Raw genomic sequence first — 25,734 nt, forward strand, 5'->3', positions numbered from 1 at the left:
GAAGTTAAAAATTGTATTATTTCCAAAATTTCTTTGTTGCAAGTGGAATTAGAAGTTTCACTTCAATAATAATGTATTTTTTTTTCTATACTGTTTATATACGTACCTGGTATTAAATCAAAAAGTCTCCAAAGTTGATCTTGATTAGAACAAGGACTAGCGGTTACCAAAAGTTGACCAGGAGGTTCATTACGAGAACCTTTGCTTACTGGATGATAATCATGAGCATCCCTAAAGAACAAAAACACAAACAATCATCAATCAATATATCAACACAAACAACTATCTATTATCTAACCTTCTATCATAGCTCCTATCGTATCCTCGATCATAACTCCTTTCACGTTTTGCGCTAGGCTTCGGTTCAGCAAAAACAGCTTTATAGGATCTATCACAATTTTCATACGCAGTGGCTGCTTCAATAAAACTGGAAAAGGTTATATAGGCAAAACCTTTGCTTTGTTGCGTATCTCTGTCTCGTAATAAGTTGATTTTAACTATTGTTCCATATTCTTTGAATTTGTTTTGCAAATCATCCTCGTTCATGGACCTTGGAATTGCTATGAAGAGACGAATGTACTTTTCACCTTCATTGGAGTCTCTTGTTGAACCTTCATCGCGACTAGGATAATAGAAATAAAAGACATAGAAAATTATGAAGATTGATAATTTTTATTAGAGATTAATACCTGTTAGCTACTAATACTTTAAGTGGTCGTGAAGAATTCCCAACGCATCTACCGTTCATCTCTTTCAAAGCCTTTGCAGCTTCTGAAGTCTTTGAGAATTTTACATAGGCAATACCTAATCAGCAAATATAAAATTATTTTTAAAACGGTACAATACATTGAAATAATTATTTATATACCTTTATTTTCGCCAGTATTCCTGTCTCGAACCAACCGAACATCTTCAATAGTCCCAAATTTATCGAAACTATTATAAAAGTCGTCAGCTGTAGAATCTCTACTACAGACTATAAAGAGTCTTGAATACTGAGGCTCCGGATTATCAAATTTCGATCTTCTATCACCCATAGTAAGAATTTATGACAAACCACGATTGTAATGGAAAATAATTGTTTTTGTTTTGATACTGTTGGATGTATATTTTTGATTTAAAACAAAATAATGTTTTTTGGAAAACAAAATGTCGAACATTGATTTTCCATCAAAGTTGATTGATCTGCCGCGAGTGGTGGCAGCACTGAGCGGAATGGTTTTCAAACTGTTTTAAATTAATTTTAGGTAAAGTTAATTTCCTTTTCCCGAAATCAGGAAGTTTATGCAACTTGCCTTAAGGCAAAACGGTACTTTCATCTGGTTAACGTGATAATTAAAAATTAAATCAAAATTATTGTTTGTATACAACTTTAAAATTACAAAAGTTCGTTGCAACTTTGTTACAGTTTAAGAAACACTAGCGTCATGTCAACCAAATTCAAAATTAAAAACCAAAAGTAGTTTTATACAAAATTTAGGCAAATAATCTAATAAATTTATCATAGACAATGAAATTGTCTACGAATCTTTATTATTTTGTACTCCATCGATTAAAACGACCCTCAAAAAGATATTTAACCATTTCTTCTACCGGTTGTACATTTTATGACAGTTCGAAAAAAGTCGTCTCAGGCAAAACATCAGCACCAAAAATCCTAGGCAATATAATAAGATCAAAAATGGTTACCAAAAATTTAGCAATATTCGATTTCGATTATACTGTTGTCTCAAAAAATACAGACACAGAAGTCCTTGAATTATTAACAACAGACATTCCTGAAGAAATTGAAGAAATACGTGAAACTAATTGCTGGACAATATTCATGGGCGAGGCTTTTAAGTTACTACATAAAGATAAAATTGATAAAGCATCTATACACAAAACTATCATCGAAATTCCTGAAACCAAAGGCATGTGTAAATTATTTAGAGCTTTGCATAACGATTTTAATTATGATATAATAATAATAAGCGATTCTAATTCCATATTTATACAAGATTGGTTAGAAGCCCATGCTTTATCCGGTTGCGTTAAAGAAGTCTTCACAAATCCTGCTCATTATGATGACAATGGTCTTTTACTTATTGAGCCTTATCAGTACCAATTTGAATGTAAATTGTGTTCTAGAAATTTATGTAAAGGTGCTGTTATGAAGAAATATATTGAAAGCGCTGAGAAACTTGGTACTGAATATGTTAAGGTCATATATGCTGGAGACGGCAGTAATGATTTTTGTCCTATGATTAAATTAAGAGCAGTTGATGTTGCTTTCCCTCGTTTGGGATTTAAGATCATGAATAGAATCGAGAAGAATAAAGATGACCCTGAATTGACTGTGAAGGCTGTCTTGAAACCGTGGACGGATGGTTGTGATATATTAAAAACTGTTAGAGAATTAGAGGTAATAAATTCATCTGGAAATATCAAGAATTTGGATCTTAAATGAGAGGTTACTAATATAAAGTTAAACAATTAATTGTGTATTATGAAAGATAATGTAAAATTGCATAAATAAATTAAATATATATTATTTATTTCATAGATAAGGAAATGATTTGTTTAATGTATAAAAAATCTGAGATTTCAGTTGTAGTGACATGTTTAGACATTTTTTAAGAACTGCATTGAATTATTAACTTTTCATATGGTAAGTTATATTATAACTTGTTTGTATCGTGGACCCTTAGGCTTTACCATGGATCGCCAAAATAGTTATTATGGTTAAATAGCTATTTAGCCGATATCGTTTTTTTTTTTAGAAATTTTTATTTCTACTAACATTTGGTATTGAACATTCAATGTGAATATACATATTCAAGATCAAACATTTTTTGACTTTTTGACTTTAAAATAATAATAAAAAATAGATATTAATGTGTTTTGTGTTGTCTTCTATTCTCTAACATTTCTTTTCGCTGACATGGGTCCATGTGGACCACTTTTGGAATCAATGAGTTATAGTAATGGGCCGAAAATCGAAAATAAAAATGCATATTTATGTTATCTCAATATTCAATTAATTTGTAATGATTGGAAGAAGAGGTGATTAGTTTTTGGCAAAGGCAGGTCCAGTCGTTTCGGAGATACCGAGCTAAATGTGCAAAAAATTGCAGTTTTCGAGAGAACTAAGCATCCGATTTGAATAATTCAAAAAAGTTTCTGCTTACAAAATAAATGCTTTTAGTAAAAAATAAAATTTGTTCCAAATTTTTTTTTCAAATTTTTTTTGTCAAAACATTTTTTTTCTTAAATTTTTTTTGTATATCGAGAAAATAGAAATCGATTTTTTGAGAGAACGGATTATCCGATTTGATTGATTCAAAAAACATTCAGTTCGTAATGACGGGAAAAAGTGGTTACTAGTTTTTGGCAAAGGCAGGTCCAGTCATTTCGGAGATACAGAGCTAAATGTTAAAAAAATGGCAGTTTTTGAGAGAACTAAGCGTCCGATTTAATTGATTCAAAGAACTTTCTGCTTGTTTCAACAAAATAATTGCTTTTGTAAAAAAAATTTGTTTCTAATTTTTTTTTTCAAAAAATATTTTTGTAATTTTGGAATAAAATTCAAAAAATCGCCCAGGCTAAGCACAGTCTAAGCGCCACTCTGGTACAAATGCTTACCCAAGTGCGTTTAGACTGTCTATGTATTGGAGCACTTTTCAAATTTTGTGAAAACTATTGAAAAATGTGAAAATGCCGCCAAGCTAAGCACAGTATAAGTGAAAATGTCGCACAGAATTATTTGCAAATGCGTTTAGACTGTGACCATACGGGAGCGATTTTTCAATTTTATGCAAATTAGGCAACTTTTTGTTTTGAAATTGAATTCGAAATAAAATGACGATTGTTATTGTTTTGGAGATAAATTGATTTATGATTTATATTTGATTTGCTCAGATATAACAAATAGCAAAAATAACGAAAGTTACAGTATTTGTAATAATATATTTGAAAACGTTTAAAATTTCTCGAATATTTCATTACGGTACGGGAAGTTCCAGCAATTTGCCTTAAGGCACGATGCCATGTGCCCCACTAGTTACAATAAACTGTATTGAATTATTTTAAATACGTACGTAATACACTATAACGTTATAGTGTTTCTAAATACAGACTTAAGGATCAAAAATTATATACGCCGATCAAGTGTATTTTGTTTCTATTCCCATAAATATTTATAAATAATTTTCCAAAACAAAAATATGTAATGCTGTCACTTTTAAAACATACTTTACCTTATAATCTGCTTCATAATATCTGCAAATATAAATTTAAAATAAACCGCATACAATTTTGTACCATTACTAGGAATTTAGCTGTGTTTGACTTCGATCAAACTTTAATAAAAATGGACTCGGATTTACAAGTAATAAGTCTCATAAAAGATGAAATACCATCAAGACTTGAACAATTTTTAAAGGACAAGAATTGGCATTCCTACATGTGCCAAATTTTTGCCATTTTGCAAGAAAAGAAAATTGACAGGACTGAAATTTATGGAGCAATTGCTGATATTCCTGAAATTGAAGGCACTACTTTGCTGGTGAAGACTTTGGATAAATTAGGATACGATATTATTATCATAAGCGACTCGAATCATATATTCATTGAAAACTGGTTAGACGCTCATAAATTAGATAAATTTGTAAAAAAAATCTTTACAAATCCTGCTTTTTATGATAAATCAGAAAGATTAAACGTTGTACCTTATCAGAGTCAAACCGAATGCAATTTGTGTCCAAGAAATTTATGTAAAGGCTCAATTTTAACAGAGTATATTAAAATAAGCAAGAAAAATGGATTGGTTTTTGATAAAGTCATTTACATTGGAGATGGAGGTAATGATTTTTGTCCGATGCTGAGATTGAGAAAAAGTGATATTGCTTGTCCAAAATTGGGATGTGAAATTTTTACAGTAATTGATTTATTTGCATATACACGTAATCCTGATGTGATAATTAAAGCTGTTATCAGGCCATGGTTAAATGCATACGATGTTCTTAAAGTTGTTCAAGACTTAACCAGAAAGTAAATGGAAAACAATGCAATATGCATTTAATTTAAACAAGCCAATATGTTGATAATATTATAATTATAATCTTAACTATATAAGAACATGTAATAAATATTTATTAAATTTATAAATTGAAAATACACTTCTTTCAGTTTTAACTTTTTTGTTACAAACATACAATATGACGAATTTTGCTTCAAAATTTAGGACTCTGAGTTTTTTATTATCAAGAATTCTAATTTGTTATAATATTTAGATAGTATTTCGAAGTCTCATTTTTATTTATCGCTTAACGATTGGAAAATGCTAAAAGAAATGATTAAAAATATATCTATTTGATACAAAAATTCAAATTTTAATATACCATTTTCATTCCTTATTTCTAGAAGAAAAAGTATATGTTTTTGCCAGAAAATCCGGTTTTTTAATTTTGTTTTTTCGGTGTTTTAAGTCATTCTGAATCGTTTGACACCAAAGTTGGGTGTGAGCTACAATTTGACTTTTTGCCGACGTTTTTTCAGAAACGGCTATACCGATTTTAAAAATTTAAAAGCCATTCGATAGAACTTGATGAGTTCTCATCGTTGATTAATTTTGCAAGACGATCGGCCGAGCCGTTTCTCTATAATTAGCACTTTTTTCCTGAACCGATTTTAAAAATACAAAAACCGTTTGAAAGGTATCATTTTGAAATCAAGCTGGTGGTAAAGAGTTTGAAAAAAAATAAGTTAATAAAATTTATTTTCTAAAAGGACATCTTAAAATATTATAGGCTTAAAAAAGTAGTTTAATTATAAAAATTCAATAAAGTTCAGAAAGTATAAAAATATTATTCTAGAGTATAAAAATTTTGAAATTTTACAGCTGGTTGCGCTTAATTTTATATATATATATATATATATAATGATAAATTTAATTAATACAATTATAGATATTGAGAAGAATATCAATTGAAAACCACCTTGGCGAAAGCAAACTCTTTATTTTCGAAATAAACAGTAGAAAATTATTTTAAAATAGAAAAATTTGAATTCTTATTGATTACGTAGATTATTTACATACATTGAGAAATTATTGCAACTTACACCTAGTTTACTATTTATATTTCTCCTTTAATATTATCACCGGAGTCCTTTTCCATTTTAAATTTTCTTTTTCCCGCTCTCTTTCGATTATCCTGAAGTTGCAGTCCTTTTCCTTGACAGTTGTAAAAATCCAAGATGTCCGCTACAGTTTGATATATCGAAATAAAAACAAATATTGCTAGTGTTTACAGTGAAAAAAAAGTGAATTTTCCTATTGACCTGGTGCTATAGTGTTTTCCGATAATTGATGACTTCTCAAAACATACAAATTTAAAAACTCTCGGAACAAGAAATAGGAATTGGCAAGTACGTAAGTTAGGTTATCGACATCGACATTGTTTGTTGTCGCACAAATTAAGTCCTTTAAAGCAAAGTCGGCAACGGCAGGTGTCCAGAGAATGAGATTTAGCAAAATTGATCCTTTTGCGTTTCGTTTTTTGCATTTTGTACTATGTTTATTATTTATAATGGTTTGTTTATCTAATGCGTCATCAGACAGGTCTCGTGCAGAACTTTTGGTTCTGTTTGCAAATTTAACATAAAACAAAATGCTGATGAACACAGGTGTTATGAATGCAAGCAATATGGTAAAGAATAGATGTATTTTTATTAAATTTCTGGGCGCTGAACAGAAAGTCACGCACTGCACCGGCATTTTAGGCCGTCGCACCATTAACGCTGTTTTTAAATTAAAATCATGAGGCCTCATATAGAAATTTGTATCAACATCTTGTTCTGATGCATTGAAATTGGATACAACTTGTTTGATTTTCAAAATCACTTCATCAATTGGTTGTGAAGAATTTCCAATATAAGTCGAAGCCTTTACAGTATGATTTATGATGTCTCTATAACTTTCCAGCAAAGTCTGGTTATGTTCGAATAACCCATCACATTGTTGCATATTCATTAACTCGGGGCAAACAGTTCTTTCAAACTCGGTTATAGAAACATTAAACATTTGTTTGCCAGCAAAGAATACAGGCATTGTTAGCAAACTATGCATTACCAAAGGCACCAAAACCAATTTATACAAATTACTTCTTACTTTAACTTTTAATTCAACTTGTTCTTTATCCCCAGATGCTTTTTGATAGCACTCCAAATTGTACAGCATCAAAGACAACGAGCATTGTGCTAAAGACACAGCAAAAATGATGTATTTTGTGTAAAAGTTTCCATCACACGAGTCGTTGTCTGTACTTGCACTTCTCGATTCCTTTTCTAAAGGTGCTGCTAGTAAATGTAGTGCTCCAAGTGCTATAGCACTCGCTGATTCTGAAACAAAATGCCAAATATCGATGTCTTGATTGGTTTTGGAATTTCTGCTTCTGAATAGAATCATGATTTGGTAGAGAAGGCCTACAGTGCCGCTTGTTAGCAAACCGTATCCTAACATCTTATCTAACATTTTTTAAATAATAGATGGAATAATATTAAAACAAATAATACATATTACATATATAACCGATTTGTCTGAAGACTTATTATTTATACAAATATTAATGTTTATGGTATTTATAATTAGTATTATAAATATTATTTATAATTAGTATTTAATTATATATATGAATTTTCTTGATATTATAATCGGCCATGAGAATTCAAACATAATAATTTTCTTATAGTACTACTAAGGTTTTTAAAATATTATATTTTATATATAGCTATAATTTAGCAATATATTTTTATCTCCTGTATAATTGTATTATATTTCTATTTTCACAAGGTGTACATTTATGTTTTCATCACCTTTCACAAAAATGGTAATGCAATATATTCACAAATATATTTTTGTTTACGAATCACTAATTATTGGGTAACATAATTCTTTTGATAACATTTATAATAAATATAATTTGTTTCTCATATTATGAGTATGAGAAAACCACAAAAACAAAACTTACAATCAAAATATATCATAAACAGATTCAAATGTATTTGTTCAGTATGTATATATAAAATACTTATGTGAAAGTTAAATTAATACAAATTTTGACATAAAATTATAAAAAATAACTAAATTTATAGTAAAGAAAAATGTATTTGCCTTTAAATATTGCTTAAAGAAATTTATACTAATTTTTACTATTTTTAATATATATTTGATATTCCTCGACAACAGAACTATTATTTTTTTCATATGAACCCTCAAGAACTGTATAATGAATTGTTAACTATTTATAAATATAAATATTTTTTTCACAAGAAATTTAATTTTACATTATTCATTTAAATAATGATAGTTATGTTAGAATTTTTATATTTAAGTATTGCTTAAAACAATATTTTTAATTTTTAATGCTTGATATAAAAACAAAAATATTTTTGCACATAAATCCAAGCACTAACTAAATTACTTAAATAATTATTTTTAAATATTAATTGTTTTCATACAAGAATATTAATTTTACATTTCATATACAATAATTACCTATATAATAGTTAATTAATGTAAAACTATGAAATTTTAATAAATTGATAGAAAAGTAAATGAACTTTGTAAAAGTAAAAGTAAAATAAATCTAATAAAAGTTTTGTACTTAAATATCGCTTAAAACGTTTAATTTTTTTTATTCATAATTGTGTTATTTAAAACAATGAAAATATTTCTGCATATAAATTCAAGCACTTAATATTAAATAAATGCTTATAAATATTAATAATTTTTATACAAGGATTTTAATTTTAATTTTAATTGATGTAAAACCATTAGAAATTCTGATTTTTGTACTTAAGCAAAATTTAAAACATTTATTTGAATTTAATTTTAGCACATAAATCCAAGCACTATATATTAAATTTATAAATATTATTTATTTTCATACAAGAATTTTAATTATACATTTGACAAAAAATTGCAATAAGCACAAATGTAAAATCTCGAATCGCCTAATTATTTTTACTTCAACGTATTATTATTTTATTTTATTTATTATTTATATTTATTTTTTATTTTTTACAAGTATATTTTTGCACACCATGAAATATTTAAGTATTTATAACTATTAAGTATTTTTTGTACAAGATTTTTTTTAAAATTGCAATGTAAAATTTCGAATAATTTTCTTCAATATAATTTTTTTTTCAAATTTTTATAAATTTAACAGAAAATATATTTTTGCACACTTACGATTAAATATTTAAGTATTTATAAATATTGAATAATTTTATACCAGTTTTTTTTCTAAAATTGCAACGAGCACAAATACACTACCTGGAATAATTTTATTTATTTCATGGATAATTTAACAATTACTTTAAAGTATTATTTTTTTAATTATATATATAAATTAATTTTGCATTATACTTTTAGGGATTTCAATAAAGACTGATTTAGATATTTTTTTCTAACATTAATATTTTTCTTGGAACACAACATGCTGGTACCTTTATGTTATTTAAAATTTTATCAAGAGATAGTTTTGCAAAAATAACGGAAAGTTGAAAGCTCTTTTTAATGCTGGTTGTTGATAATGATAAATTATATATATATATATATATATATATATATATATATATATATTGTTGTGACACAACGCTAAATCCTAAAAAATGTTTTTATGTGCTTGATCTCGACTTTTTGCAAAAATATTTTTACTTCAGATTTTTCACTATTTCTTAAGTGTATTTTATTCAAATTTTGAATTAAGGATATGGACACCAATAGTTTTTAAAATTACAGAACAAATCCTGATGAAGGAACGAATCTAGACCAAAACGTCGAGATTAAACATCTAAAAAATTTACTGTTTTTTAATCTTTTTTTTAAAACAATTTATCATTTATTAAATTATCACATTATTTAAATTAAATAAAGAATTAAAGTAAGAACTATAATAACTTATATTATGTCAATCCGAAAAAATATTTTGTTATTCACATGATTTATTTATTTAAATTTATATTATTATTTAACAATATTACTTAATGTTAATAAATTAGCAGTTGTAATAATTATTGAAATTAAAAAAAAAAAAAAAATTCACATGATTATCGACTATTGTTAATAATCAAGATCTATTGATGAAATTCTTAACTTTCTTGATTTTTTATAATAATAATTCTTAATTATCCATATCATCAATTGGTAGTTTGCTTTTTATATATTATTAAATATTAAATAAGTGGAATTGTTAAATTTTCTTCTATATCTTCATACCTAAAAATATGTTAAACTATATGAAATGCCTGAATATTTGTTAAATAATTTGATAAAAAAAAACTCTTACAAATTTATGAAACAAAATACGTTTATTTTAAAATTAATTAAAAATTACAAAAAATATAATAAATGAATTAAATAATAAATAAATTAACTAACGGGGTGGGTGGCATCGTGCCTTAAGGTAAATTGCTGGAACTTCCCGTACCGTAACGAAATGTTCGAGGAATATTGAATGTTTTCAAATAGATCATTATAAATATTGTAACATTGTCTAATATTTCTAAGAATTATATAAACTGAATTGCAGAGTTGAAATTATTTGTTTAAAGTATATTAGAACTATAGTCAGAATTAAAAATAAAATCTGAATTATTTTCGATATACAAAATTTTTTTTTCCAAAATCAATTATTTTGTTAAGACAAGCAGAAAGTTCTTTGAATCATTTAAATCGGACATTTAGTTCTCCCAAAAACTGCCATTTTTTACACATTTAGCTCCGTATCTTCGAAATGGCTGGGCCTGCCTTTGCCAAATACTAATAAACACTTCTCCCAGTCATTACTAATTGAATGTTTTTAAGATCATTCAAATCGGATGCTCCGTTCTCTCAAAAACTCGATTTCTATTTTCTGCACTCTTTGCTCCGTATCCCCGAAACGGCTGGACCTGCCTTTGCCAAAAACTAATCAGCTCTTCTCCCTATCGATAGGAATCGAATGTTTTTTGAACCATTCAAATCGGTTGATCCGTGCGCCCGAAAACGTGACTGGAAATTTGTATCCATACATACATACACACACACACACACACACGCACACACACACATCAATTTTTTCTGAGGTATGCCAAAATGTTCAGAAACGTTCAAGACGTCGAGAAATGTAAAATTTTTCAATTTCGATTTTCGGCCCATTACAATAACTTACCCACTATAATTGTAAAATATTCTTATAAACCTTGTTATAATAATATCAATGTACTGTGAAAGCTTGTAAATTAAAACCGGTCCAAAAAAGCGTCTTAAGCATGAAATTGTATTATTACAGCGACAATTTATTTCAAAGCGCAGAAAGGTGGCGTATTATGCGAGAAATCGTGTATATATATATGTGTGTGTATGTGTGTAGATGTATATGTATTCTCAAAACATTCGGCCGACTTGTTTATGCCAATGTTGAATTATTGTTTAATGAATTTTGCATTATCTGAATGTCCGCCGTCTTCGAGTTTCATAAACAATTTGAATTTTAAACCATTCCTTTGACAATGGAATATTTTTATGGACTGGTGGTCAGTTTCAGTATAAAAGTGCTAGTGAATGCAGTTATTATTATATTAGTTCAGGAATAAACTAGCTGTAAGTGAAATTCTGTCTTGAGGCAATTATGGCATCGTACCTTAAGGCAAATTGCCGTACCGTAACGAAATGTTCGAGGAATACTGAATGTTCTCAAATAGATTATTATCAATATTGTAACATTGTCTAATATTTATAAGAATTATATAAACTGAAGAGTTGAAAATATTTGTTTAAAGTATATTAGAACTACAGTCAGAATTAAAAATAAAATCTGAATTACTTTCGATATACAAAAAATTAAAAAAAAAATTGAAACAATTTTTTTTTCCAAAATCAATTATTTTGTTAAGACAAGCAGAAAGTTCTTTGAATCATTTAAATCGGACGCTTAACTCTCTCAAAAACTGCCATTTTTTACATATTTAGCTCCGTATCTTCGAAATGGCTGCGCCTGCCTTTACGAAAAACTAAAAAGCACTTCTCCCAATCATTACTAATTGAATGTTTTTTAGATCATTCAAATCGGATAGTCCATTCTCTCAAAAATTCGATTTCTATTTTCTGCGCTCTTTGCTCCGTATCTCCGAAACGGCTGGACCTGCCTTTGCGAAAAACTAATCAGCTCTTTTCCCTATCAATAGGAATCGAATGTTTTTTGAACCACTGAAATCGGTTGATCCGTGCGCCCTAAAACGTGACTGGAAATTTGTATCCATACATACATACACACACACACACATCCATTTTTTCTGAGGTATGCCAAAACGTTCAGAAACCTTCAAAACGTCGAGAAATGTTAAAATTTTCAATTCCGATTTTCGGCCCATTACAATAACTTACCCTACGGGAAGTTAATTATATATATAATATAGAAAGAAAGAATATATATATATATATATATATATATATATATATATATAATGATATGAAATTATAGAACTTGCAGATAGATATTTACAGAAAATTAAATACACTACACTATTACACAGTACTAAACCAAACTATTAATAATTCATGAAACATTTAAAACTATATGATTTGTTGATAATTTTGAGTTACATTGTTGTATGTACAGAGTTATTGACATCTAAATTTTGAATGAATTGTGTTTACAATTTTTTTAAAAGTGCATAAAAGACTGGCAAACACATATTTTTAGTAAAGTCATCGTTTTAAAAAATTATAAAAATATTCCGTAATTTATTATGTTTTAGCCAGAACAATTAACTTAATTAAAACATTTAGTTCCTTTGGAGTAAATAATTAGAATAGTCGGGTTAAAAAAATCTGTTTTGATTTTGTTTTAAATGTCGGAATTATTTTTGTGTTGCTGAAGGATTTTTATTAAATTTTGTTTAGTTTCACCAATATATAATAAATCACAATCTGAGCAATTAATTTGATAAACTAAATTTCGATAAGCCTTAATCTAGTCTTAACCGAAACATTTTAAGTACTATGCATACAAATAATGTCCCATTTTTTATTCATTTTAATCAATCACTAATATTTATTAAATCACAATTTGTGCAATTAATTTGATAAACCAGATTTCTAAGGCGTTCGAAAATATAAATGACTATAAATAAGTTCTGAAACAGAATCTAAAAATTAATTTTGTCGTTGTGTAGTTAATAAAACAACATCCTGCGAAACGTCTTACGGATAAATTTTCTTCAACATGATGAAAAGTCGGATTAAAAAAAATTCTATATATATTGTATTTGACATCGTTTTAAATTGTTTGGCGTTTTTGAAATTGTTTTGATTTGCCGAAGGTTTTTTAATAAATTTTGTCTAGTTTCACCAATATAAATTAAATCACAATCTTAGCAATTAATTTGATAAACGATAAATTGAAACGTCTTTCGGATAAATTTTCTTCAACATGATGAAAAGTCGGATTAAAAAAGTTTATACGTATTGTATTTGACATTGTTTTAAATAGTTTTGCGTTTTTCGAATTGTTTTGGGTTGCTGAAGGAGTTTTATTAAATTTTGGCAAGATTTGCCAATATAAATTGAATCACAATTAGAGCAATTAATTTGATGAACCAAATTTCGATAAGCCTTTAAATTTCTATAAAAAATTTAAGTACTATGTATACGAATAATGCATTAAATTTTTTATTTTATTTTCATTTAAATCAATGGGCTTTCCAGTGGATTAGTGGTTAGAGCTATGGGTCTCCAAGATAGAGATAGTTTCTAAGTGAAAATAGCTTTTTAGGGTTTTTGAATTTGTTGATGGAGAGGTTTTATTAAATATTGGTTGACCAATATAATGAATCACAATTTGAGCAATTAATTTGATGAACCAGATTTCGATAAGTCTTATAAAAAAATATAATCCTAAGTATTATGTATACAAATAATATCACAATTTTCTATTAATTTAAATCAGTGGGTTCCCACGTGGTTTAGTGGTTAGAGCTATGGGTTTATCTAATATCATTTTAAATTGTTTAGAGTTTTTGGAATTGTTTTCGTGTTGCTTAAGATTTTTACGAAATTTTTATGAGTTTGACCAATGTATATTAAATTACAATCCGAGCAATTAATTTGTTGAATCAGATTTCGACAAGCATTAAAATCTAGTCAAAAATCTTAAGTACGTACTGTGTATAAAAATAATGTTACAACTTTCTATTTAAATTACTTGGCTCCCCCTCGGATTAGTGGTTAGAGCAATGCGTCTCCAATCAAAACCGATAAACAGTAATATCGTTTTAAATTGTTTAGAATTTTTGGTATTGTTTTCGTGTTGCTTAAGATTTTTACTATATTTTGATGAGTTTGACCAATGTATATTAAGTTACAATCCGAGCAATTTATTTGTTGAAACGAATTTCGACAAGCCTTAAAATCTTAAGTACTGTGTGTGAAAATAATATCACAATTTTCAATTTATTTAAATCAAGTCCTCGTGGTTTAGTGTTTAAAGCTATGGGATTTAACAATATGTCTCTAGGTGAAAATAGTTTTTTGGAACATTGCTGCGTTATTGGAAAAAATTATCATTATTACAGAAGTTGTCAAAATAAATTCAATTAGAGATTGGTCAACACATGGTCAACCGTTGGGTTGCCATATATAAAAGCGACGTCGTTTAAGACGTATCACAACAGCTCATAGGACAGTTAAAAAAATATATAATTTTTTTAATACTTTATTAATTTAATATGTCTGTGTGTTTATTATAAACTAGGTGACTCGACAGACGTTATCCTGTACCCACGCATACAATTTTTTAATATAATATACTAATATTTACCGATTATCTAAAAACAATAATTATTGTTTTGTAGACATGCAGTATTTCATTTTTCTTATTCATATTTTTGAATTTGTACATATTCTAATATTGTCTAGGTTCATAAGTAAATTGAAAATTTTGGCAGATGATAGTTTTCATTTATTTTCAATGCAAACAATGACATGTCGTTTTTTGCAATTTTTTCCATTTATTTCTACAATATTGCACATACATCCCAGAACTTTATAATCACATACATCCTAAAAAATTTCCTTAACACACTTCAGAAAGATTTATCAAAATTCGAATAATCGTTTAGAAAGAGTATACAGTGAGTGCTTGTAATTTAATATGAAATTTATATAATAGCAATATATGATCCTACGTTTTAGTTAGAAAACGATTGTATGAGAAAAAGAAAAGGGCTGTTTTTAGCATCCTTGTATATCAACGAACATTTTTAAAAAAGAATTGGCCAAATTGGTCCAGGCGTTGTTGAGTTATGCGCTAACCAACACATTTTGCGATTCATTTTTATATATAAGATTTGTCAATCCTCACCATATGATGTGATATTATAGATAAATAATTTAGATTTTTTTTTGCAGATTGGACAATTTCCAAATGTAGCCCTGCTACCGCTTCTTACTTCGCAAAAGCCACGCCTGCAAATTGGTGTGTGCAGAACAATTGACTATATCATCGAAGAAGATTTAACCTGATTACTTATCCTGATGAAACAATTCATCGATGAGTATGTCACATACTCAGTACAAAATAAATCAAGACAAATCTAAAGTTTGAAGACAACCAATCACTACTATGGTTAACCATTAACCCTCTCTATTCCTGATTCATGGAATAATGTCATGCTGAAACGTACAATCTCGTTTTTACAAATGACAAGACATTGAATTATCTTAAGCGACTGTGATTTTCTAGAACAAATCTAGAGTTAATAGATTTAGAGTATAATAATAAGATTTGACAAGATGCCGGTGTTCAGAAGTACTGATCCTGAAGAGGTGAAAGCAGTCTGGGAGGCTATCAGATTGGTTAATCACCAGAGGCAGGCTGCTGATGCTTTTCGTTTGGGGAAAAATGTTGCGAGGATTCTATCAATTAATCAAGGTAATAGATGTATATATATATATATACACATATATATATATATATATATACACATATGTATGATATTCAGTTTTCAGGGCAATACATCAATTAAAAAATTGTCTGACTTTAAAACATTTTTATTTTTTCCATACGTTTCGACACATAGTTTTGTGTCATCTTCAGTGGACTATGTAATTGTAATAATCCTAATTATTTCCTAATTATAATTGTTCACAATGCACAATGAAACCAATTCTTGTCACTTTAAATGTAACAATAATAAATTTTTTGAATGAGTTATTTTATGAATTTGTAAAATACATCCCGCTATACTGTATTCCGATGCAAGAGTGAATACAGTATAGCGGGATGTATTTTACAAATTCATAAAATAACTCATTTAAAAAATTTATTATTGTTACATTTAAAGTGACAAGAATTGGTTTCATTGTGCATTGTGAACAATTATAATTAGGAAATAATTAGGATTATTACAATTACATAGTCCACTGAAGATGACACAAAACTATGTGTCGAAACGTATGGAAAAAATAAAAATGTTTTAAAGTCAGACAAATTTTTTAATTGATGTATTGCCCTGAAAACTGAATATCACATATTTCAACATCAAAATTATATAAAAATTAACACACACACATATATATATATATATATATATATATATATATATATATATATAATGTTTGTTAACTCCTGTAGGGTAAGTTATTGTAATGGGCCGAAAATCGAAATTGAAACTTTTACATTTCTCGACGTTTTGAAGGTTCTGAACATTTTGGCATACCTCAGAAAAAATTAATGTGTGTGTGTGTGTGTAAGTTTGGATACAATTTTCCAGTCACGTTTCCGGGCGCACGGATCAACCGATTTGAATGGTTCAAAAAACATTCGATTCCTATTGATAGGGAGATGTGCTGATTAGTTTTTGGCAAAGGCAGGTCCAGCAGTTACGGAGATAAAGAGCAAAGAGAGCACAAAGTAGACATCGAGTTTTTGAGAGAATGGAGCATCTGATTTGAATGATCTAAAAACATTCAATTAGTAATTAGTTTTCTCAAAAACTGCCATTTTTTGCACATTTAGCTCCGTATCTTCCAAATGACCGGGCCTGTCTTTGCCAAAAACTAATAAACACTTCTCCCAATCATTACTAATTGAATGTTTTTTAGATCATTCAAATCGGATGCTCCGTTCTATCAAAAACTCTATTTCTATTTTCTGCACTCTTTGCTCCGTATCTCCGTAAAGGCTGGACCTGCCTTTGCCAAAAACTAATTAGCACATCGCCCTATCAATAGGGATCGAATGTTTTTTAAACCATTCAATTCGGTTGATCCGTGCGCTCGAAAACGTGGACGCAAAATTTCGGACATACAAAACACACACACACGTACACAGGCATCCATTTTTTCTGTAGTATGCCAGTAAAATGTTCAGAAACCTTCAAAACGTCGAGAAATGCAAAAAATTTCATTTTCGATTTTCGGCCCATTACAATAACTTACCCTACGGGAAGTTAAAAAATGCCATTTGGCGGACAAAAATGATTATTAGACATATGCACATCAAATTATCACATATATTATAAAGATTTTAATAATAAGAATAAATTTTGTTCACTTTTCTATGGATTCCGTACCAATATTTATCTGTTATACTGCGACGCGGCGCTCACGCGCTTCGATATTTCGCTTCTGCGCAGCTAACGTATCGCGATTGCTTTGAAAAAAAGTTCAAAATTTCCAAAATATTTCCAAGTATTAAAAAATCATTTTTTTCAAAAAGGCCAATTTTTTTAAAAAAAAATTAAAAATCTCTAAAATCGATTTATTCAAAGTTTATAAAGAAAATTTATTTTTTAAAAAATTTAATTTTTGGTGCGGGAAGTTTTAATAATTGCCTTAAGGCACGATGCCATATACCACTAGTTTAACTTTTATTTTTACTATTTGTAGAAGAAGGTGAGAACATTGTAAGAAAATGTCACCAGGATGGTTTATTGGTGCAAGTGCATGCAGTGGGTGCCCGAGGCAAAAAGAGAGGAGTAGAATCTCAGACCTACAAAATACCAACAGAAATTCCTTCGTTACCTAAACATGACTGGTAATAATAATTGAGTAACATAAGAATATTTATATATATATACTAGCTAACCCGGCAAACGTTGTTTTGCCATAAAAAATATGCCTAAATTGATAAAAAATTAATAAAAGTGCCAAAAATCAAATACTTAATAGATTTGGACTCTGATTCTTTGACAAATAGTTAAAAACATGTTATAATTTTCGAAATTATTTGACATTTCATACTTCAAAAATTAATTCACTCGCATCATAGTTTTTTGTTTATTATACTTTTGTCATGTCATATATGTCAATAAAATTTTCTTTCAAATATTATTTATTTGTTAATAAATTAATAATTATTTTAAGTCATCAATGAATAATTATATAATTGTTAAATTCATAAGTTTGGCTAAATCAACACAGGAATATTGTGGAAATAAATATTTTTTTACATAAAGATCTGATTTTTGACATTTGCATTTTATTTCAAATTAATTATAATTGTCAAAATATTTTCTTTTCGGTCAAAATTTAATATAATATGATATAATATTTAGTTTGTCTAGTTTGTTTTTGTCAGATTCCAATGATACCCTCAGATTGTACTATTCCATTTAAAAGGTTACAATTTCCTGTAAGATTAGCATTTGCGATGACAATCAAAATATATCTTAACTGATATATTAATAATAATATTATATTTTGGTTACACAAATTTCTTTACACTTTGATAATTAATTCCAATGCATCATAGTGTTTTGTTTATTTTAATTTTATTTGTCATTTTTTTTTAATTAAATAATAAATTAAATTTTAGTCTAAATCAACGCAGTATCTTTATCTAAATATATAATTTTTTATATAAATATTTGATTTTTTACATTTGCATTTAATTGAAAAATAGTGAATGTCAATTTCAAATATGCACTAAATTTATAAATGTCAAAATAATTCCTTCTTGGTCCAAAATTAATATAATATGATAATATTTATTTTACAATAATGTTTGTATCTATAATTTGCTTGGCAATATTGCCTATAACATAACTTGGAATAATTAATTTATTTGCTTCTTATTGAAGTAAGTCGTTAAACATTTTTTTGTGAAATGTCAAAATTTTGTTTATGATTAATTTTAAATTCAATATGCCGCTTTTTTATTTTGATCTCTTATCTATAAAGTTTTGATGAAGTTTTGGTTTCCGAAATAATTTGGTAAGCTAATCAATTAAATCTAAATCGTAAATCTATTTATATAATTATTTTCATAAATACTGACAAATGATATTTAATTTTTTTTCATGTCAACATTTATTCAAATTTCTAAGCATTGATTTTTAATTAGATTCAAAACTGTAAACAGTGATTTTGAATATAGCATTTCATCAAATTTGGATTTAAATGTTGGATATTTCTATATATGTACATGTTTTTGAATTTTATTTTTTAAAATGTCAATTTTTTTTTCAAAAATGATATATCGAAATTTCCTTAAATTTTGACATTTGTCATTTTATTTTGTTTTTTTTTGGTCATTTTCTGTCAAAATTTTTAGAAATTTATATAAATTATATATTTATATTACAAATTTACTTTTCAAAATTTCCTATAACCTAAGTTGGATATATATGCACACGATGTGCCAATAAAATTTAAAATCGGTTCAGTAGTTTGGGCGTCCATCGCGAACCAACATCGTGACACGAGATTTATATATATATATATATATATATATATATATATATATATTTATTTATTTATTTCTTTATTTATTTATTTTTCTAGGTATTGTTACGAGTGTCATCTAGCCGGTGATGTGACAGCATGCCAAGGGTGCCACCGTGTATTTCATTCGACTTGTGTAAAATTGAGCATGGGTTTTATGAGCAGTACTAAAGCTGCGCATAAAAATGACTCCTTAAATGATTCCTCCAGGGACAAATCGATACTGATGAAAAGTGTTAATGGAAAACTCAATGACACTGTAGAAGAAAATAGCATCGAAAGCGACTCCAGTGATGTTGTCATCATTGAAGAAGAAGACGACGGTAGGAATTAATGTAATTTAAAGCAATATTTGGATTATTTAATAATGGTAGATATTTACAGATACGGTTAAACCTAATTCGACGTCCGACAAGACTTCATCAGAAGATAATGGTGTTTCTACCTTGTCACAAAACACAAAACTACTTCCGTTGGCATCTGCAGTTAAAAATAAATCTGTTGAGGAAGACATTGATAAAAAGGAGATTAAATGTGACGATGAGGACTTTGAGGATGAGTTCTCTAGTAAAGTGGGGACTGATACACATTGTTATGTTTGTCGGCTGGCTAATTTGGAACAGAAGGAAGGCGGTTTGGTCGATTGTACTGTTAAAGAGTTAAATTATCTGCTGCAGTTTACTTATGACAGGATACACACCTGGGTAAATATAATTAGAGCAAGTCTTACAATTTAAGCTCAACTACATTTAACTTCTCGTAGGATAAGTTATAGTAATCGCAAAAAAATCGAAAATGAAATTTTTTATATGTCTTTACGTTTCAAGGTTTCTGAATATTTTGGCATACTTTAGAAAAAATGGATGTATGTGTTTGTGTGTGTGTGTGTGTGTATGTGTGTGCGGATACAAATTTTCGTCGACGATTTCGGGAACACGGATGAAGCGATTTGAATAATTCAAAAAACATTCGATTCGCATTGATAAGGAGACGTGCTGATTTGTTTTTGGCGAAGGCAGGTCTAGCCGTTTCGAAGATACGAGGCAAAAAGTGCCCAAAATGTCCGATTTTAATAATTCAAAAAACATTTTACTTGTGTTGACAAGATGAAGAATTGATCATATTTCCATGGAGGCAGGTCTAGCGGTTTCGGAGATCCTATGAACAAAGTAATAAATATTCCATTTGGCGGTCAAAAATGATCATTAGACATATGCATATCAAATTATCAGATGTTTTATAGAGATTTTAACAATAAGTATAAATTTTGTTTACATTCCTATGGATTCCGTACCAATGTTTACTTGATGATGAAACTTTGATGAATTTTTAAAATTAAACTACTTGTCGTAAGACCGTAGTATTTCAGTAAGTTTTATAAGACCATGATATATATCGCTAAAAAAGTTCCATAAAAATCGGCTTAAATTTTTTTTTCAACAGTTAATTACAAGAAAACGGCTCGGTAGATTTTCACCTAAAATTAATCAGTATCATTCCCAACTAATATCTTACGAACAGTTTTTGATTTTTTTAAATCGATTCGGTAGTATGAGCCTAAATGTGGACGAAAAGTTTAACACCTTTTTCCAAATTTTAAAGGATCGGCTTGGCCGATCGTCGCACAAAACTGACAAATGATAGTTCTCATTGCGATACATCAAATGGCTTTTAAATTTCTAAAATCGGTTCAGGCGTTTTTGAGAAAACGTCGATCAAAGGTCTAATTTTGACAAATGCCAAAAAAATACCAATACCAATTTTTGCAAACTTTGACGAATTTTCAAACTTAAACCAATTGTCGTAGGGCCGTAATATTTAGTATGATCTAAAAAACTATAGTATCTACCGTCAAAAAAATAATGATAAAAATCGTCGAAAAAATTTTTTTTACATTTTATTACAAGAAAACGGTCTGGCCGATCTCTACCAAAAACTAATCAGCACGATTCCCAACCAATATCTTTCGAACGGTTTTTGAATTTTCAAAATCGATTAAGAATTGCAGGCTAAAACGTGGACGAAAAATTTTCACTTTTCTGCGATTTACAACAAAATGGCCCGGACGATCGTCACACAAAACTCAGAAACGCTAGTCCTCATCGAGATACATCGAATGGCTTTTAAATTTTTGAAATCGGTCCAACCGTTTTTGAGAAAACTTCGATTTACGGCAAAAAATCCGTTCACATACACGCACACACACACACATACTTTTCCCTTAAATTTGGTCTCATTCGATTCAGAATGGGTTGAAACGTCGAGAAAACATAAAATTAGCAAATCGGATTTTTTGATGAAAACATAAACTTCTCCTTCGGGAAGTTAAAAATAATAATTTTTGGTACGGGAATTTTGGTCCAGCAATTTGCCTTAAGGCACGATGCCTTAATTGCCTTAAGACAGAATTCCACTTACAGCTAGTTTCTTTTTCAGTTGCCAGATGAATCCCTAAGTGATATGATTCCTTCTGGTAAAACACAAATCACTTCAAGCGACGAGGCCTGGTGTTCCCTTTACCTGATTCGTGGATTTCCAATGTCTCTAAGAAAAATGCAGGACAAAATTAGACGTGGAGCTTATGAAAGCCTCACCGGATTCTCTTCAGACGTTTCTGATATTGTTCATCATGTCGGTATACTGTTTGGAGGTAAAAAAAAATAGAATCAATCAAAAATCGAACTTCTTAGTAAATGATTGTGTCTATATTTCAGTGTCCTCTGAGCAGATGGAAGCTGCTAAATATATGTTAAATGATAGCACGTTCGATTTGAGTGAAATTAGACAGTGCAGAGATTGCTACCGGCATTCAAATGAACAGGATGATCCTCTCTGGTTTGCAAAACCTTGTTTACCTAGACACGAATTGGTTTTTGCCAAGCAGAAGGGATACACTTATTGGCCTGCTAAGGTAATAAATATTTGTAATTTATTTATTCTTTTAATAAAAAAGAAAACTATTTATAACAGATCTATAAGTTGGATTTACTTTTAATTTTGTCTTACTAATTATATTATTAAATACTTAGTTACTTGTTAATTATATATGTTTTTTTTACTGTTTTCAGGTTATTAAAATTAATGCTGATGGAAATTACGATGTAAGATTTTTTGGTGGCAAACACTTTCGGGGTATTATTGATCCGCAATGTGTGAAACCAATCGATACTCCTTATCAGGACATGCAGGTAAGATAAAAGTTTACTAGTTGATTTATTTATTTATTCTGGTCGTTTGGCTCTTATTTCATATTTAATAATAATTTAATAATCCGTTGCGTAATCGCGCTCGTATGTCGAATCGTTCGTATTTAGAAACAGTTTTTTTCCCAGAAACACATTGAAATGCCATGAATTCGTTTCAGCATTTTGGTTTTGATAAGTTGTTTGAATATTAAAAATAAATGTACTGTTGATTACTTAAATGATTTACCATAGCATAAGTTATAGTAATCGCAAAATGACAATTTTTATATATCTTTATGTTTCAAAGGTTTCTTAACATTTTGGCATACCTTATTTTTAGAAAAAATGGATGTTTATGTGTGTGTGTGTGTGTTCGGTTACAAATTTTTGTCGACGATTATGGGAACACGGTTCAACCGATTTGAATCATTTAAAAAACATTCTATTTGTATTGATAAGGAGACGTGCTGACTAGTTTTTGGCGAAGGCGGGTCTAGCCGTTTCGAAGAAACTAGCCGAAAACGTGCTCCCTAATTGTCACAGTCTAAACGCATTTGCAAACAATTCTGTGCGACATTTTCACTTATACTGTTCTTAGCTTGCCGGCATTTTCACATTTTTTAATAGTTTTCACAAAACTGGAAAAGTGCTCCAGTACATAAACAGTTTAAACGCACTTGGGTAAACATTTGTAACATTTGTGGCGCTTAGACTGTGCTTAGCCTCGGTCATTTTTTGAATTTCTAATCCAAAATTACAAAAATATTTTTTGAAAATAAAAAAAAGATGTTAGAATTTTTTATCCTCAAATGCAATTGTTTTGTCAATACAAGCAGAAAGTCTTTTAGATCATTCAAGTCGGACGCTTAGTTCACTCAAAAACTGCCATTTTTTGCACTGTTAGCTCAGTATCTTCGAAATGGCGGGACCTGTCTTTGCCAAAAACTACTCACCTCTTCTCCCATTCATTACTAATTGAACGTTTTTTGGATCATTCAAATCCGATACTCCGTTCTCTCAAAAACATTCTATTTTCTGCACTCTTTGCTCCGTATCTTCGAAATTGCGGGGCCTGTCTTTGCCAAAAATTAAGCAGCACATCTCCCTAGCAATAGGGATCGAATGTTTTTTAAACCATTCAAATCGGTTGATCCGTGCGCCCGAAAACGCGGACGAAAAAACACACACACACATCCATTTTGTCTTAGGTATGCCAAAAGTTTAGAAACCTTCAAAACGTCGAGAAATGCAAAAATTTTTATTTTTGATTTTTGGCCCATTACTATAAATACGGGGTAACATTTTCTTTCAAAGTTTTTTTTTCTTGAAAAAAGTCCTTTTTTCAAAAATTTAAAATCTCAAAAATATAGTTGTTTCAAAGTTTAAAGAAAATTTTAATCTTAATAAATAAAAGTTCACAAAAAAAAACAAAATTAAAAATATAAAAGTTTTTTAAATTCACTTTTTTTCATTTTTCAAAAATTTTAAAGCTCTTTATAAAATGTGTCGGGAAGTTTCAGTAACTTGACTTAAAGCACAATGCCAAGCGTCGCTAGTTTAATTTTTTTTTTGCGATATAAGCTTGGAAGTGCACTAATTCGTTATCTTAAGGGCGCTCTAGATCTGAAGAACATATTTTTCTTAAACTTTCAGCTTTCAAACTTTATATAAGCCAAATTTCCAAATTTTCAATTGCAATCGTATTATGTTTTGTTAATTATATTTATTGAAATAAAAAATGTTATTAAAAAAATGAGTTAATTATATTGTATAGAATTTTTTTCTCACTATCACATTTGCCGCTCCCGAAAATTTGCCGCCCTTGGCAGTAGCCCCGACTGCCCCTACTGTCCATAGTTACAAAATCTGTTTTCAGTATAAATACTTAGGCGTAACGGACTATCGTCATATTTTCAGTTTCATCTCGTAAATTTACTCCCTAGTCGCACCTAAAGAAGTTCATCTTCAGAAATGATTAAAATCAGAGCTATATTATAAAGTTGTTTTTCTCCCTTAGTTAATGAAACGCACCGTCACCCTCAACAAAGCTCTCGAAGAACTCCAAAAGCACCAAGAGCTTCTCAAACGTCCAAACAGCATGTTCACTTACAAAGCTGAACAATCGAAGCGATCGCAAAGGAGTACTACACCAGAAGAAGCAGACACCGACGATGAAACCAAACCAGTCGCCCCAGCCAAAAAGAAAAAAGCCGGCCGCAAACCCAAATCGAACGCCGGCGACAAGTCCGCCAACAAAATGGTACCGACCGTCAAACTAACCCGCACCTTGCAAGTGAGTAACGGTGGCGGTAATTATGATACTAAACCTAAACCGAGGATGACCAGGAACTCTCTGGTCACTGCACCCGATATGAATGTTTACGATATCAGTACGGTGGACGAAGAGGAGAAGACTCTGGATGTTAGGCTGAAGACTCCTAAGAAGACTCCCAAGAAGTCTGCAAAGGACGGTAAAAGTGATAAACGGTCGGTCGATAAGGAGGAGATGAGCAAAGGTAAACGCAGTTGTGGCCCGAAAATGATGAGAGCGCCGATGTGGATGTTGTCAGTCTTTGTAACAGTTCGGACGAGGAAGGAAATTTGATTACGATGAAGACTATTGACTATATAGGAGAAACGGTGAGTAGAACAATGATTATTTATAGCCTAGTAGTCATTTTAGCTTAAATTAGGCAAGAATCTCGGAATGCGAGATAACCCAGCTGTAAGTCTGTAAATACTTGTATATTGACATCCTAAAAGTTGTCTTAACTCCTTGGGGACGGCTGTCCACCT

General features: G+C 29.2%; 5 protein-coding genes across 5 annotated transcripts in view; 4 read left to right on the top strand and 1 right to left on the bottom strand.

The window, feature by feature from the left end:
* Positions 1-1,098, bottom strand: part of LOC113368440 (RNA-binding protein 45) — a 49,096-nt gene extending 47,998 nt beyond the window's left edge. Inside the window, exons 1-4 of the mRNA XM_026609987.1 lie at positions 869-1,098; positions 690-804; positions 299-622; positions 107-231 (exon numbers count right to left, since the gene is read on the bottom strand). Coding sequence (XP_026465772.1) covers positions 107-231; positions 299-622; positions 690-804; positions 869-1,037 — 733 coding nt within the window. The 5' untranslated portion in view covers positions 1,038-1,098. The remainder of the gene's footprint in view (positions 1-106; positions 232-298; positions 623-689; positions 805-868) is intronic.
* A 583-nt stretch (positions 1,099-1,681) lies between these two features.
* On the top strand, positions 1,682-2,449 carry LOC113367831 (pyridoxal phosphate phosphatase PHOSPHO2-like). Its single transcript, XM_026609409.1, has one exon. The coding sequence runs from the start codon at positions 1,682-1,684 to the stop codon at positions 2,447-2,449; it is 768 nt and encodes a 255-aa protein (XP_026465194.1).
* LOC113368181 (pyridoxal phosphate phosphatase PHOSPHO2-like) lies at positions 2,319-5,038 on the top strand. Its single transcript, XM_026609748.1, has 2 exons — positions 2,319-2,404; positions 4,312-5,038. The coding sequence occupies exon 2, from the start codon at positions 4,352-4,354 to the stop codon at positions 5,033-5,035; it is 684 nt and encodes a 227-aa protein (XP_026465533.1). The 5' UTR covers positions 2,319-2,404; positions 4,312-4,351; the 3' UTR covers positions 5,036-5,038.
* Positions 5,039-15,785: 10,747 nt separating this feature from the next.
* On the top strand, positions 15,786-19,993 carry LOC113367833 (zinc finger MYND domain-containing protein 11-like). The gene is made up of 4 exons (XM_026609410.1): positions 15,786-15,959; positions 17,918-18,065; positions 19,814-19,889; positions 19,964-19,993. The coding sequence occupies exons 1-4, from the start codon at positions 15,821-15,823 to the stop codon at positions 19,991-19,993; spliced, it is 393 nt and encodes a 130-aa protein (XP_026465195.1). The 5' UTR covers positions 15,786-15,820.
* A 2,220-nt stretch (positions 19,994-22,213) lies between these two features.
* Positions 22,214-25,734, top strand: part of LOC113367834 (zinc finger MYND domain-containing protein 11-like) — a 26,055-nt gene continuing 22,534 nt past the window's right edge. Inside the window, exons 1-5 of the mRNA XM_026609411.1 lie at positions 22,214-22,403; positions 22,468-22,664; positions 22,822-22,941; positions 24,956-25,399; positions 25,465-25,578. Coding sequence (XP_026465196.1) covers positions 22,214-22,403; positions 22,468-22,664; positions 22,822-22,941; positions 24,956-25,399; positions 25,465-25,578 — 1,065 coding nt within the window. The remainder of the gene's footprint in view (positions 22,404-22,467; positions 22,665-22,821; positions 22,942-24,955; positions 25,400-25,464; positions 25,579-25,734) is intronic.

Source organism: Ctenocephalides felis, unplaced genomic scaffold (assembly GCF_003426905.1).
Source record: "Ctenocephalides felis isolate EL2017-DRISC unplaced genomic scaffold, ASM342690v1 CF-g0.4_SCAFFOLD_01170, whole genome shotgun sequence".
Classification (NCBI taxonomy): domain Eukaryota; kingdom Metazoa; phylum Arthropoda; class Insecta; order Siphonaptera; family Pulicidae; genus Ctenocephalides; species Ctenocephalides felis.